This window comes from Notolepis coatsorum (assembly GCF_963971535.1).
Source record: "Notolepis coatsorum genome assembly, chromosome: 14".
NCBI classification, from domain to species: domain Eukaryota; kingdom Metazoa; phylum Chordata; class Actinopteri; order Aulopiformes; family Paralepididae; genus Notolepis; species Notolepis coatsorum.
In genome coordinates this window covers 81,080,448-81,096,835 of record NC_140178.1, presented here as the reverse complement: position 1 = coordinate 81,096,835, position 16,388 = coordinate 81,080,448, and the positions used below count along the sequence as shown (strand labels likewise).

Below are 16,388 nucleotides of genomic sequence, written 5' to 3'. Positions count from 1 at the left end.
CTATCTAGCTACATAGACACTAGCATGCTAGTGCTATACTGTAGACCCATTTGCAGTTAGCAATCTAACGTTACGACTGTTCCATTTGTAATGGTCTGTTCCATTTGATACAAAACAACATTGGAACCAATTGGTAATGTTATAGTGACTAACATGCTATGTATCTTGGCTTTGCTACCTACTCAAATGAGTATTATTGTGATTAGCTCTAGTAATATTACAATCACGCATCCCGGCGAGCACTCAGTCTTTCTCGGACCACAAGGCATTCTGGGTGTGTGCTCCGCACCAGGGCTTCTGTCCTCTGTCCACTAAGGTTAGAGCCACTGACCTAGCGGCAGTGTAGCGTGCGGTAGGGTTGTGACTTTTCAGGTTGAGTAAAGGTTTTGCAGTTCAGTTATAAATGTGTTGTACACACACATACAGATACACACACAAACATCATGGGATCCACAAGCTATTTACTCTATGACTTCTACCCATGTGTGTGTGTGTGTGTGTGTGTGTGTGTGTGTGTGTGTGTGTGTGTGTGTGTGTGTGTGTGTGTGTGTGTGTGTGTGTGTGTGTGTGTGTGTGTGTGTGTGTGTGTGTCTGTGTGTGTGTGTGTGTGTGTGTTGTCAGGTGGGTAACCTGGGCCTGCTCTTCATGCTGCTGTTCTTCATCTACGCCGCCTTGGGAGTGGAGCTCTTTGGAGAACTGGGTGAGTGGCATGGCTCTCAGCCAATCACGGCATCTCGACTGAACACAAGACCTTCTTGTTTGTTCTCTATACGAGAACAAAATCAAATTAATGAATCGCTGAATGATCTAAACAAAAAGTCTCTTCCAAAGTTGGAATCATGAGAGCCCAGATTAAATTGTGATGCCGTCAGGAAACACTTCTCCATTAAATATTAACGGGAGATCAATTAAATGAACAATGTTGCTTGGGGGGATTTTCCGGGAATATTTCTGGTTGATGAACTGTTACAGCCGGTTTGAAATTAAACTCATTTGGATATGAATGTAGAAGCCAGAACTGTTTTTTTTATGGGGGGGAGGGGGGGGTTGGGGGTGCTGTTAATGTCCACAGTAACTGAACCGTCTATGAATAGGGAATAGTCCATGCTGGATGTTCTCTTCAACAAAGGATGAGATTCTGTGTGAACTCTAAACTTTTTTGGGGGGGGGACTTTTGGGGAAACACTTAGCATACTATTCCTGGCGTCATGTGCTGTGTGTATATATATATATATATATTCATAAGCCGGGAGTGAAGAGGAACCTTTCATTATGAGATCAAAAGGGATAAAACTAACATGCTATCGTCAGAGACTCGATAGCCCTCATACCTAATAGCCTTATCTTTGCAAGGCTCGCTCCTCTTTCTTCTCCTCATATCCCTCCAGTCTCCCTTGCCTTCTCCTTTCATCTGATCCCTCTCCACCAATCACAATTTTAGAATGCATCATCCATCCTCAAGTATTCACATCTGACTCCTGAGGGGGGGATTGTATCTCCCAAAATGTCCCGTTTCCCCCACAGGGAACTCCGGCAATGATCACACTTCCCATCGCAGCTCAGATGGCGGATTAGTGCCACATGTGTCTGTGGCTTTTCTTGAGGGCACCCCACCGATTACCTCTGGGGTTTGGGGTGCAGAGAGTGGGACAAATACACTGATTTAGTCACTTTTACGACTGTGAGCACACTGAGATGTTGACAATCAGCAGCTTGGAGATGGGGATCAAATGGAGTCTGTTTGGTGGTTGGTTTATAGGAACGTGTGTTCAAGTCTTAGTGAGTATATTTACTCTTTCTTTCTTTCTTTCTTTCTTTCTTTCTTTCTTTCTTTCTTTCTTTCTTTCTTTCTTTCTTTCTTTCTTTCTTTCTTTCTTTCTTTCTTTCTTTCTTTCTTTCTTTCTTTCTTTCTTTCTTTCTTTCTTTCTTTCTTTCTTTCTTTCTTTCTTTCTTTATCACCTCTTCTCCCCTGTCCTCTCCTCTCACTCTCCTCTCACTCTACTCTCCTCTTTCACTTTCACTCTCCTATCATCTCTTCTCCTCTCTTCTCCCTCTCTCTCTTCCCCTCTCTTCTCCTCTCCTCTCCAGTGTGTAATGCAGAATACCCGTGTGAGGGTTTTAGTCGTCACGCCACCTTCGAGAACTTTGGCATGGCCTTCCTAACCTTGTTCCAAGTATCTACTGGTGACAACTGGAACGGCATCATGAAGGTACCAACTCTCCATCTCCCACAGGGGTGTTCACACCTGTACCAACTCTCCATCTCCCACAGGGGTGTTCACACCTGTACCAACTCTCCATCTCCCACAGGGGTGTTCACACCTGTACCAACACTCCATCTCCCACAGGGGTGTTCACACCTGTACCAACTCTCCATCTCCCACAGGGGTGTTCACACCTGTACCAACACTCCATCTCCCACAGGGGTGTTCACACCTGTACCAACTCTCCATCCATCTCCCACAGGGGTGTTCACACCTGGCTCTGAGAGCACTTTTGAACTTTGAACTGCAACCTCTGTATGAAAAGTGCTATACAAATAAAGTTATTATTATTATTATTATTATTATTATTATTATTATTATTATTATTATTATTATTATTATTATTATTATTTATTATTATTATTATTATTATTATTATTATTATTATTATTATTATTATTATTATTATTATTATTATGTTCTGGCAACATATTTAGGCTAAATATGCCTTGTTTTATAAATGTGTATACAGAAACAATTCTGTTGCTTTTGTTGATAATATTCATAAATTTCATTCATTCTAATAAATATGCATGATCCAGTTCAACAACGTGTGTTTTCCACATTGAAATTACGCAATACATTAACTCTTTGACTGCCACACTGTTTTTCCATCTGACCCTGGCGCCAGCGTTTTTTGACAATTTTCACGATGTTTGCAGACCCATCGTATATTCTATATTATAGCTATGGAGACAATAGTATGGCTCATTTGAAAGGAAATGTGTATACTCAACAGGGAAAAAAAACGTTTAGTTCTACATACCTTTGGTCCTGCGCTATACCATGCAAAAGATTGTCCCATTTCAAAATAATCCAGTTCCGTTTCCTGGAACGCGAGATATGACGTGTTTTGTGTGCATAATATATGCGCATTTCGTGCGGGTTGCTCGCTTGCCACCTATATTATTTCCAGGTCAAAGGTAACATGACCATAGTAGAATGATTCTCAAACCACGCTGGGATCATTACAAAGGCATGTTTTATGATGGGGTTCGGTAAAATAGACGTTACCTTTGTCAGTAGGTCCACCAAAACCCTGTCCACCCTTGCTCCGAAGTGTCTTGGGGTCAGAACAATAAATAACGTTAGTTGGCCCTGGCAGCGCCCAACAGATAATGTTATCGTTACATCCAAACAGCCTATTTGAAAATACTAGAATCCAAATGCACCTTATGGTATGGATGGATCGTCACCGTTTGTCCTCTTCATAATAATCTCCAATAGTTCGCTTGTCTAGGGCAGGCGATCACCATTGCCGAACGTTAGTTGGCCCTAGTCTGGAGTGCTCTCAACTCTGGTGTCGGCGACTACCGCAGAGCGGTGAACATATGTTACATGCTCGGCCGGTTTGACTATAGTATTTTTATGATTTACCAGAAGTGCTGAGTCCAATGTAGTCTGGTGAAAACGCACCTTATCATCCTTAAGTGTGATTGTTTTGTCCTCTTTATAATAATCTCCAATAGTTCGCTCGCCATTGCATAGACAGTCTGTAGGCTAGTGGCTACGACTCTGGCCAGCAGTGAGTGAGCACCCCCCCCCCCCCACAGTAAACTAGCCAGTTCAAAAGGTAGGCGATACTGCCACCTATCGGGATTCGATCGTCATTTCAATTCCAATTCACTCAGAGCTACCAGGATCACACAAGAAGGTCCGGCTGACTGTTTAGAATAATAATAATAAAAATGTAAAAATAAAAAATAAATAAACTAGTATTTACGTTTTTGGCTGCGAATGGTTGGCTGGGAAAAAACGAGTGGGGGGGTCGCCAAAAATCCCTAAATCAAATGGGGTTGTGGTATGAAAAAGTTTGAGAACCCCTGGTCTAGATCTGTGTACATGCATGAACAGGTCTCTTTTCAACGTAAGGGACACTGTGTTGAAATACCAAGGGATGATTACCCAGAGTTACAGGTACATTGTATGGTTCCAAAAGGTTACTGCTACTATGCAATTAAGGTAATTTATTTAAGCTCAAATAAGCATTCTTTGAGTTCATAAATTCGGCAGAAAATGTACATCAGCCTATAAAGCCTGTAAAATAGGACCTCCACACTATGTCAGTTAATTATGTTGCAAATGACTGGGTTTACTTGGTTTTGAGGTTTATGAGAAAGTTGTTGGTGTTCATAAATATTGGTTGAACTGTCCTGGGTTATATATATAATATATAATATATAGATTTTAGGGTGGATCCTACCTTTTACTGTAGATGCTGGGATGACATCCTATACAACAACGTGGTTTAGAAAATGATGACGCAAACATGTGAAGTCAGTTGATTCAAGTGACAAATCTGTAAACCTGTGTTTCACTCATTATTAATTTTAAAAAGCAAAGAATCCTGCTGAATAGAATTACTCTGACAGCTGAGACTCATTCAGCATAAAAACGCAAAAATCAGACCAAAGATTCTCAGTTAACTAAGACCCTACTACCATACATACAGTACGTAGAGGGGGAGCTCTATTATACGCTGTGTTTGTTCCAAAAGGCTAAAGGCTGCGCTCCTGGGCCACTAGAGAACACACACTTTCAACATGTAGTTCACAATGTAGCGTCCTTTCTGCTGTTGGTACTTTAGGGAATGAGAGGGAGACAAATACACTATAGTGTATGAAGCACGCCCTCTGAGCCTTCTCTCACCCTTTCTTTTTTTCTCTCTCTATCTCGCTCTCTGCCTCCCCCTCTCTCTCTTTCTTTATCTCTCTATATATCTCGCTCACTCTCACCCCCTCTTTCCTCCATTCATCCAACACCTTAATGATAAAGAGAAAGTGCTTGCTCAGCACTGGGAGTCTGTAATGATTGCCTTTATAAATGTGCAAGAAATCAGCACACACACACACACGGCACGCACGCACGCACGCACGCACACGCACACACACACACACACACACACACACCACACACACACACACACACACACACACACACACACACACACACACACACACACACACACACACACACACACACACACACACACACACACACACACACACACACACAGTACAACGTTCCCCTATATACACATGTGCCTCCCTCCCACCTCACAACCCACCTACACACAGCCGCGAGGGAAGCGCATGATGGAGTGTGACGGAGACAAGTCATTAAACACACACTGGGGAGCGAGGTGTGTAGATGGTGGGGGCGGGCCACCAGGCTGGGGGCCACGAGCGCTGCCGCCTCTGTGGAAAACACTGTTGTTTGATGTCAAATGACTAGCCTGTGATCTGAGCACTAGAGGGGGAGAGAGGGAGTTTCACCGGCCATAAGCACGGAGAGGTAATGAGAGGCAGGGAGAGAGGGAGTTCACCGGCCATAAGCACGGAGAGGTAATGAGAGGCAGTGAAAGAGGGGGAGATCGAGTGAAGAAGATTTTCACTGGAAGATCTGGAATGAGGGAATGAATACTGAACAACTCCCCATATGTATAATCTTATATTCAATCCTAATCTTACATTTCTTGCAACAAGTGAAGTGAAAATAGTCCAATGTGGTGAGATGTGTTTTTCAATAAAACAAGTAACAACAAGTAACAATATTTTGAAATAAGTTTACAAAATAAGTTCTTCTTTCAAGTGGAACTGGTAAATGTCCTGTCTTTTTTTATTTCTTTGTAGAAATAAGAGAGAAAAGAGAGAAAAAGAGACAGAGAGAGAGAGAGAGAGAGAGAGAGAGAGAGAGAGAGAGAGAGAGAGAGAGAGAGAGAGAGAGAGAGAGAGAGGGAGAGGGAGAGAGAGAGAGGGGGGAGAGAGGGAGAGAGATCACAGTGAGTAGATTAGCCAGAGGATTATGGGTGCATGAATACTTTCCCCAAGGCAGTTGTCCTTCCGCGTTCGGTTTACGCGGCCTGATTGGCCACTGACACCCACTGACGCTTCTCTCAGCGTCCAATCGCGTTGCGCCTAGCTTTCAGTTCCACAGCCCAAGTCCTCGCCCATTTCCTCGTATTGTTTTAACGCGCTATTCATATCAATCGACATCACATCAATATATAAATGTATTGTTTTCATCTCTCACATCAATAGTCCTCGCCCATTTCCTCGTATTGTTTTCATCTCTCTATATTAACGTAGCCCATTTCCTCGTATTGTTTTCATCTCTCTATATTAACGTAACGCGCTATTCATATCAATCGACATCACATCAATATATAAATAACGTATTGTTTTCATCTCTCACATCAATAGTCCTCGCCCATTTCCTTGTATTGTTTTCATCTCTCTATATTAACGTAGCCCATTTCCTCGTATTGTTTTCATCTTTCTATATTAATGTAACACGCTATTCATATCAATCGACATCACATCAATATATAAATAACGTATTGTTTTCATCTCTCACATCAATAGTCCTCGCCCATTTCCTCGTATTGTTTTCATCTCTCTATATTAACGTAGCCCCTTTCCTCGTATTGTTTTCATCTCTCTATATTAACGTAACGCGCTATTTATATCAATCAACATCACATCAATATATAAATAACGTATTGTTTTAATCTCTCTATATTAACGTTAGGCTGTAAAAATCTGTTCTATAGGCTATATTTAGTCTAGTTGAGTGATAGTGAGTTGAGTGATAGTTAGTTTTAGTATATTGAGCGAGTGTATTGAGCGAGTAGTTAGGCGATAGTAAGGCTAACGCGATTGGGCGCTGAGAGAAGGCGCAGTGGCCAATCAGGCCGTGTAAACCGAATGCGGAAGGACAACTGCCTTGGGGAAAGTATTCACGCGGCCAGGGTGGGCTGTGTCTACAGTAGGACTACTTCCTGTAGAGTTAGAGGCAGTGTTCATTTTGTCAACTAAAATGATGACGAAAGATGTTCGTCAACGAAGGTTTTTTTCATGACGACAACGAGACGTGACGTCACGTTATGGAAGACCTTGTGGCGCTAACGAGACTAAATAGTTTATTACATGTAAATATCATTGACCACAACTGAGGACACAAACATTTTATTTACAAAAACCAGGACGAAATTTCTCTTCATGTATGTTGATATTGTTGACCAAAACAAGACGAGACAAAATAATTATAACTTTTCTTAATGCCATCGTCCCAAGTAGAGCAGTGTGACGGAGAGCTCTGTTATTAGCATTAGCTGAAGAGCTATTTGAAAAGCTAGTTTTAGCTTAACGTTACCTTGACTAAAATTGGGACTATTCATAATCCAGCTGCAGACCTGCAAGCAAAGTACAGCAAGTTGGCAAAGGAGTATTCCAAGGTAAATCACTTTTTCACCAGTAACGTTACATTGTTTGTATTTCCATCTAGCTTGCGTTAACTAGTGGCTAACCTAGCTCACGCTAATGTGACTAACTGATCGACCTCTCGCACACAATTAATGACATGTTGCGGACAGCCATACCGGTGACAATGTTTAGCTTTTAGTGCCAAATGATAAGAGTCTGAGGCGTAGTCTCAAAAGAGAATGTTGAATATTTATTGTGCATTAAAAATCACAACAGAGCCTCTGCTACTAGCCAACCTAAACGGAGCCTTCTGGAAGCAAGTGCAACAACGTATAATGTCCGTGTGGAACCAATGTGCCAACAACCTTTCCGTGGGTGAAGCATAGTTGAGCATAGTTGTCATTTAATGATACTAATACTAATCTATACAATCACCTGTTGTTGAATAAATACCATTACTTTCTAGTTATTACTAAAAAAACAGTATTTATAAAACAGTAGCTGTAAAAAAGAAAAGAAAAAAAAAGTTGTATAATTTATATAATATAATTTTTTTTAGTACATTAACTAAAAATAGACAAAAATGTCATCCGTTTTCGTCGACAAAATCTAGACTAAAACAAAAAAGACAAAATTGAGACAAAAACTGACTAAGACTAAAATGCTCAGACATTTAGTTGACTAAAACTGACTAAACGAAAAATAAATGAAGATGACTAAATATGATGAAAACGAAAAAGGAGCACTTGACACATGACTAAGACTAAAACTAAAATGAAAATAGCTGCCAAAATGAACACTGGTTAGAGGTCACGGCCAGGGTACTACTTCCTGTAGAAAAAAGAAAACACACGTGTCACTTTAGGTTCTTGTTTATTTCAACCGCATGTTAACTGGGGTGCGAAGATTTTTTTAATAATGAATTAATGAATACATAAAAAATAAAACTGGGCTCCAGGAACAGAATGAAAGTGACGTCTTGTTGGTTTGTGGGTAAAAAGGGATCTAGTATGCAATCGTACAAGGTGTTCTTTTTTGTTGTTTTGTTTTTTCTCAAGGGGGCGTGGTGTACGTTCAATGAATGAAGGTTATTTAATAATAAAATGCACTTTATTTATTTTTTTGTAAATCATTGTGGTGTATATAGGGGTGCTCTGTGGCATTCGAGTGTGCGACATGTACAGTACGCACAACGAGGTCGTAAGTCTGAGACCCAGCACCGTGTGTCGCATGCCGCTGTCCTTCCTGTCCCCCGCCATTCCTCTCCCTGGTGTATAATTGTCGAAAACAAACATGGAACCTGCGTAACGATGATGACATTCTTAAAGGGCTTCCGTTGCACAGGGGATTTAAAGGGTTAGTTCAGAGATTCATCGTTCACACAGAGGCCAACATTGCATGCAGGTGTATCCCGCCTCCCTCTAACCAGCAAGACCCCGCCCCCTTTGAACGGATGCCATCAGTGTGTCACACGATTAATCAGTGCTTGAATATGACTAACTTTTAAGAAAGATTTACATTTCATATGCTTTTAAGAACAAAATCATTCAATCAAGCTCTCTGGGATGTCACAGGATATACTATATTTTATTTCATTCAAGTTTTGTTTTGCTAACATTAAAAACCCCATGAAGTGAACATTTTTGTTTTGTCTTGCTAACGTTAGCTCGTATCCCTGCTTGGTACAAGTGGTGATTTACACTTCTGTACCAAAAAAAGGCAACCATTGTATTTTTGTATCAAAACATCAATATTTTCCATTTCTGAAAAACACCAACATTGTGTTACTGACCCACCCTGCACTCAACCCATTTATCTTTTGGGGTGGGCATCATCTGAGAATCTGAAGATACATTTGAGATGCAGCTCAGCGCTGTGTTTTTCTAGTCATACATCTGTAATAAACATGGTGTTTTGGTTAGGTGCCCATTAAAATCTTGAAAGTTCAGAGATTATGAGGGCTTAGAATATTATATTATTATGAACATTATCGAATGAACACCATAGACAATTCAGGCTGTGATTTGGTATCAAAAACCTTAAACCTTAGAGGGTTAAGCACTCCTACCCTCCCTCTATATCTAACTGTCCTCCCATCTGTCCTTGACAACGGCTAACACCAAGCCATTTTGTGATCGACTCTGAGTTCCGTCTGATTTCATGTGGAAACACGAATCAAACCTCGGAAAAACAAACCGCGCTCTGAGAGCCAGTTCGTGGGGTCTTTAATTGTCTCCAGTCTTTCACTTTTGGTAAACAAAGCCATATCTGACTCTCCTCCCCTCCTCTCTCTACCCCCCCCCCCCCCCCCCCCCCTCCCCCCTCGATCCAGGACACGTTGCGTGAGTGCCCGCCAGACGTGGGCCATGCCAGCGTTGTGGACTACGCCTGCAACCCCAGCCTGCAGTTCATCTCACCCCTGTACTTTGTCTCCTTCGTGCTCACCGCCCAGTTCGTGCTCATCAACGTGGTAGTGGCTGTGTTGATGAAGCACCTGGATGACTCCAACAAGGAGGCCCGAGAGGAGGCGGAGATGGACGCCGAAATTGAGCTGGAGCTGGCCCAGGGCACCCTCTGCTGCATGGGGGCCCCCGGATGCGGGGGTGGGGGAGGGGGGGTGGAGAAAGGACCACCCGGAGGAGGAGGAGGAGGAGCCGGAAGAGGAGGAGGAGGAAAGGAGAGAGGAGGAGGAGAAGGGGAGAGGAAGACACACCATGTGGCCACCATGCATCCAGGCTCGCACGGTTCCAATAACTCCAGCAGGAAGCTGTACTCACCGGTGCAGGTGAGTGTGAGTGGGGTAGGGTGGGGTGGGGTGGGGTGGGGTGGGGTGCGGTGGGGTGGGGTGGGGTGAGGTGAGGTGAGGTGAGGTGAGGTGTGGCATGTGTGTGTGTGTATGTATTACATGGGTGCGTGCTGTATGTGTGTATGTGGCAGTGGGTGGTAATACTGTAGGTCCAACGGTAGGTTTTCACCAGATCTGCTGGCGCAGGGGTGGCCAACCAGTCAGAGACTAAGAGCCACAAAAAAATTACTGTGGTACCACAAAGAGCCACACCATATACCAGCGTTTCTCAACCTTTTTTTTCAGTCACGGCACCCTTCATGTGTTTATAGGTCTCACCCTCTGGCCTCTGAAGTTGCTAATGTCTTTTTTATTTGGGCCTCACAGGGTTAAAAGTACCCTGTGAGACCCACGGTTGCAAAATTACAAAATCACTTTTAGCCATTTAAAAAAATAATGTTTATTTAAAAAATGTTAAAGGGGAACTATTTTACTATTTCTTTCACTATTTGGGCACTTTTACACAATTCCTGTGAGTCTATGGAACACCTAGGTTTTTTTCAAAAAAAATGCATTGTTTTGTATTTCTAATCAAGTACTAAACCGCATTTTTCTACCTCAAGATCTTAAGCCGTTTTGAGGCTGGGCTCCAACCACTGTGTGGCCTGGTGCCAACTGCCACATCAACTGCCACATTATTATGCAGCTGAGAAATCTCTGACATCACAGATATGCACATTTTCAGATGACTCAGTTCAGTGAGGGTGAATATTGTGAGAGGAGAATTGGAAGAATTCGCCAATATGAGAATTAGAGACATATATCCTATTAATATAAGTCCACATAGCTAAGAAACAATGGTAAACACTGAAAAAAGCCATTTATAAGATAGTTCCCCTTTAAGCACATGTATAGTCAATTGGTCCTGTTGTTCAGCCTCACAATGCTATTTGATAGTAAATGTGTTTATATGTCCCACCCTCTGGCCTCTGAAGTTGCTAATTTCTTTTTAATTTGGGCCTCACAGGGTTAACCTCTTAAGCCCGAGATATACAGTAAAAGTGTATATTTTCAGCATTATGTTTGTTTACCAATTATTTTAACTGTTATTAGTGAAATATAAGATTATAGAAATCTCAGGGCATTGAGTCGGAAACCGGCGCATATTGACAGGAGGAAGTGGCACAGCCAAAAGTGAGTGTAGTCTTTTGAAGGAAGAGACTCAGGGCTTTCAAATTTCGAAAAACACCCTACCCAGCTCATCTGACTTCTGGATTTACTTTTTAATTTCTCTTATTTTTTGGGATTATCTCCCACAAACCTGAACGTTATTGCCATAAAACAGAACGCAGTTAGTTTCTCTACCTTTCTGTGAACGTCTTGCAAAAAACGGTGTTGCAATATGATGAAGAATGGTGGAGAAATTTACATTATAAAAAAGATGGCAGAATTCAGTACTGTATCTACAAAACCTTCTGTTTAATCATCTTCCCTTTATTCATTTGCTTAGATTTTTCAGGTCTGGTCAATTTTAGCATGGTGTTATTTACAGTCAAAGATATATTTTTTTTTAAATAGAATTGATATTCTCCTTTGGTTCATTACAATTTACTCAAGCCTAGTAACAGACACACTATTTCTGACACTGATCCATATATGTCCCTAGATTCAGATACCAAGAACATGCAAATGGGCCATTTAAAAAAAAATGTAAATGTTTATAAAAAAAGTAAAAAAAAAATAAAAGAAAATATTTTTTTTTTATTTTTTTTTATTTTTTTTATGGATGGAAGAGCCGCACATTGACGGGCAAAGAGCCGCATGCGGCTCGCGAGCCGAGGGTTGGCCACCCCCAGCTGGCGGGTCGAACGTGCGCCGCTGGTTGGGGGGCAGTCCTTAGTTTTCAGACGTGGGAAAACGTAGCGGCTTGGTTGTAAAAAGGTTTCCTTATTTCACCTAAACATTCCACCGAAATCTGTTTCTAGAACAAACTGGAAATAGCCAATGCAGTTGCCAAATCGTAAAACATTTTAGTGCCCGATTTAAAAGTTTGTTCTGACTGTTTGCATAAAGTTCAGGTCGGGTCTATTTCACGCTAAATAACTACCACTTGGATAATGCTGTTTCGCTAACTCTACATAGACAGCCGAATTTTACGAATTACACATACTTTGTCAATCTAAAAGGTAATTTTTAGTGGTGGGACTCAATTAAAAAATGTTATCTAATTAATTCAAGACTTTATCGCATTTTAAACGCATATCAGTATTTGATGCGAAAAGCAGATTTTCTATTCAAATGGATGGATATTATACGTTTAAGCAGCAAAATCTTGTTTATTAGCTACTACACCGACCAACAGTCAGATCAATGCAATTTTTAACAAAGTGCAGCAATTTTAGGAATAATATATATATACAGTATAGCGCAAAGGACCTTTTCTCTTTTGAAAGGTAACATTCCGAAGTTTCTTACACAATAAAGAAAAATCACGTTGAGTGCTATTAGAAAGTAAAAGTTGTGTGTACTCTTTTTCCCCCTTCTTTTTCCGTTTTTCTCCCATCCCAATGTTAGTCGTTATGCCAATTCCCAATCCCCTTACTGGTCATTGCGCACTCTACCCCCTACCGTCGGTCCGGGAGGGCGGAGACTATCACATGCCTCCTCCGACACATGTGTACCCAGCTCACCGCTTCTTTTCACCTGGCAGCGCGGACTCTCACTGGGAGAGTGTAACGTGTGGAAGGTCACACTACCTCTCCTAGATCCTTCCCTTGCTGTGCAGGCGCCCCGACCGAACTGTAGGAGTCGCTGTTTACAACGACCAGGACCCACCCTCGCCGGGTTTCCCACCCGCTAACACTGCCAATTGTGTTAGTATGGACGGTCAGCCAACCCGGAAGCACCACAGCTGGATTCAATCCCACTGTCTCTGTGGTGGTAGACAGACGCTTAGTCCGCTGCGCTACCCGGCTGCCCGGTGTACTCACATTTCTGTTTAGTGGTTTCCCGATGCCTGTTTTTAAGTTCCAGCTGAGAGGTAGGAGCTGGAAAACATAACGGTTACATAGCCTGAAGTCTTATAATAATAATAATAATAATAATAATAATAATAATAATAATAATAATAATAATAATAATAATAATAATAATAATAATAATAATAATAATAATAATAATAATAATAATAATAATAATAATAATAATAATAATAATAAAATAATAATAAAATAATAATAATAATACATTTTATTTATAAAGCGCTTTTCAGGAACCCAAAGACGCTGACAATGAGCAAAACAAATTAACAGAGAAACAAAGAACCACAGGGAATAAGCAACAGTATGAATACACAGGACATATCATACAGGTCCAAAGTTTATAAAAATCCCACGGAAAATGTGTATTTCACAAAGGTTTTTGTAATGTGTGTACCGCAATAATTCAGCGTGATTATCCAAAATGGCCGTCCACTGTCCTTATTTTGTTTCTCGAGTCAAAACAAAGGACTTCATCGGCCGAACAGCTTGTCAAATGACGCTTGCCGGATGTTTCGAATTCTAACTCGAGACCCGAAGCATGCAATAGGTTGAGTGGGGTGACGTTCGAAAGGCGGCAAATTTAACTTTCCAACAATGTATTGGTTGATCTGCGAAAAACGCAGCCCGGAGCCGACAGACGAGAGCAAAGTGCCGCGACGTGCGAATATTTTTTTTTTACGTTACATTTTGTCTGTAGTTAATTAATCGAAATTACCGCGATAAAGTCCCAGCCCTAGTAATTTAGCAAGTCAAGAAAGTTCATTGACTTGTAAGTTAGCTAATATTATCGATAGCTTTTGATGCTAATGTAATGTTTGCTAGCTGACACACTTTTAAATGGTTGGTGTAATTCATGGCACAATTAAAACTCAATCAAACAATTAATTGTCTCTCGCCCTTGACTACCATTCATATTTATTTTCTGAAATAGGGTCCCATGGTGGTCCAGCATAAGGGGAGGGACTTTTCCTCTATAGAGAATGGACACAAAGTGTTGATCTGGTGAAAACGTTCCTTAAGTGTGTGTTTGTGTGTGTGTGTGTGTGTGTGTGTGTGTGTGTGTGTGTGTGTGTGTGTGTGTGCGTGCGTGCACGTGTGTGTATTTGTGCAAGTGTGTCTGTCTATCAGTCTCTGCTTGCCTGTATACCTGTCAATTAGCTTGTCATTTTCTACCCTGTATCAGGATTAGCACATGCAGGGATAATTACACATTTGATTTGTAAGCCGGCTGGATACAAAAGATGAGAACAATACGCAGAGTGTTTTCATGATGAGGCAGAGAGAGAGAGAGAGAGAGAGAGAGAGAGAGAGAGAGAGAGAGAGAGAGAGAGAGAGAGAGAGAGAGAGAGAGAGAGTGGAAAGGTTGTTCTATTTCCTTCTTTGTGGGTTTGATTGGCAGATTGGCGTTGTGATCACATTGACTTGTGTTTTTGTGTGTAATTCACCCATCCTTTTGTTTTTCAGTCTTGAATGGAGGAGAATGAAGGAGAGAGCAGGCGAGGTTAAAGAGATAACGTTACAGGGGAAAGAGAGAGAGGGGGATGGAGAGAGAACGACATCAAGCAGTGATGTAACAGCCAGTGTTGGGCAAGTTACTTTTAAAAAGTAACTAGTTACAGTTACTAGTTACTTATTCCAAAAAGCAACTAAATTACTTACTCAGTTACAAATTATAAAAGTAACTAGTTACTTCAGAAAGTAACTATTGCGTTACTTTCAAGTAATTCTTTTTACATAAACAACATACACAAATCTAAACTATTTTAATGTTGCTGTGGGACAAAGTGAGACTAGCCTCCAATCAAATGCCATGTATGTAGATATTATTATAATTACTATGTTTATATAGTGGATCATACAAATACAATAGATGTTTTGGAACTTTTGATATCATGTATTGCCCCTCAACAGGCCACAACTGGGCAACATTAAATTATGCTTGTTAAGCACTATACCAAAAATAAATAACAAATATATACTGATTGATTGAACATTTTAATTAACAGATTGCAGAATGGGTACAGTACAGTACAGTACAGCTCAATACACACAATTGTTAAGGGGATGCAGACCAGAGAAAGACTTTCGTCTTGTTTACATCAGGGTCCCCCATTTTCAATTCATGACATTTATGACATACACAACATACAGATATAAGAATCTAATCTAATCATCTAAACAAATCTAATCATGACATTTAAGACATGCATGACATACAGATATATATATCTCTGACTCTGAGCACCTGAAGACTGTGCTATTAAACCAGGAAGTGCAGCACTATGTCAGCAGAGTAGAGCCTCCACTACTGCAGTGCAACACACAACTAACACAAGACTAGAGTGAACAAAAACGCTCATGGACCCGCGGTCTGTCATTGAATGCTCGCGTGTGTTTTTCGTTGGATTCGTTTTGGATTATTTGGCCACCAAAACAACTATCAAAACGTACACGGACTGCGGTCTCACGTCGACTGGCTTGTGTTGTCGCGCTGTGTTTCAGACTCTGGATGAACCCGCCCACCTCTACCTTTGATTGGCTTACCATGGCATTTTACTCAAGCTCAGCCAATCGCGCGCTGAGGTTGGCTGAGAAGGACTGTCACATAGCAATGTCACAAGACAATATAGAATAAGCTGGCACGGGCTGTATGTGAAAACCAGCCCGTCCAGTAGTGCTTTTAAAGCAAGGTCCCGAGCAGGTAATAAAGTGAACACAAGACGTTGATCCAAATAGTAAATTATATTTATTATCCAGGGTAGGGCTTGAAACCTCCACTGATATTATTATGCAACAAAGGGAAAAGACAACCCACAAACATGTAAACAAATAGGGAAAAGGGTAATTGGAAAAAAGACAAAGTGAGGTATAGGAGAATACTACTAATATATATATAATACCATATGATATAACATAATATAAGATATAGTATATACTTAGTACCAGAGCAACTCAGATATATATATATATATATATATATATATATATATATATATATATATATATATATATATATATATATATATATATAACTTACTTCCAAGCAGGAAAGCAAATGGCTCTAAGGCCCACAACACAATACCTATTATCTGGC

The 16,388-nt window shown here is 40.9% G+C and overlaps 1 protein-coding gene across 1 annotated transcript in view; it reads left to right on the top strand.

The window, feature by feature from the left end:
• LOC311240583 (voltage-dependent T-type calcium channel subunit alpha-1I-like) overlaps nucleotides 1-16,388 on the top strand; it is a gene marked incomplete at its 3' end in the record, with an annotated part of 344,683 nt that overhangs the window by 295,233 nt on the left and 33,062 nt on the right. Inside the window, 3 exon segments of the mRNA XM_084329158.1 lie at nucleotides 622-700; nucleotides 2,089-2,210; nucleotides 9,801-10,253. Of these exon segments, the coding sequence (XP_084185284.1) occupies nucleotides 622-700; nucleotides 2,089-2,210; nucleotides 9,801-10,253 (654 nt within the window).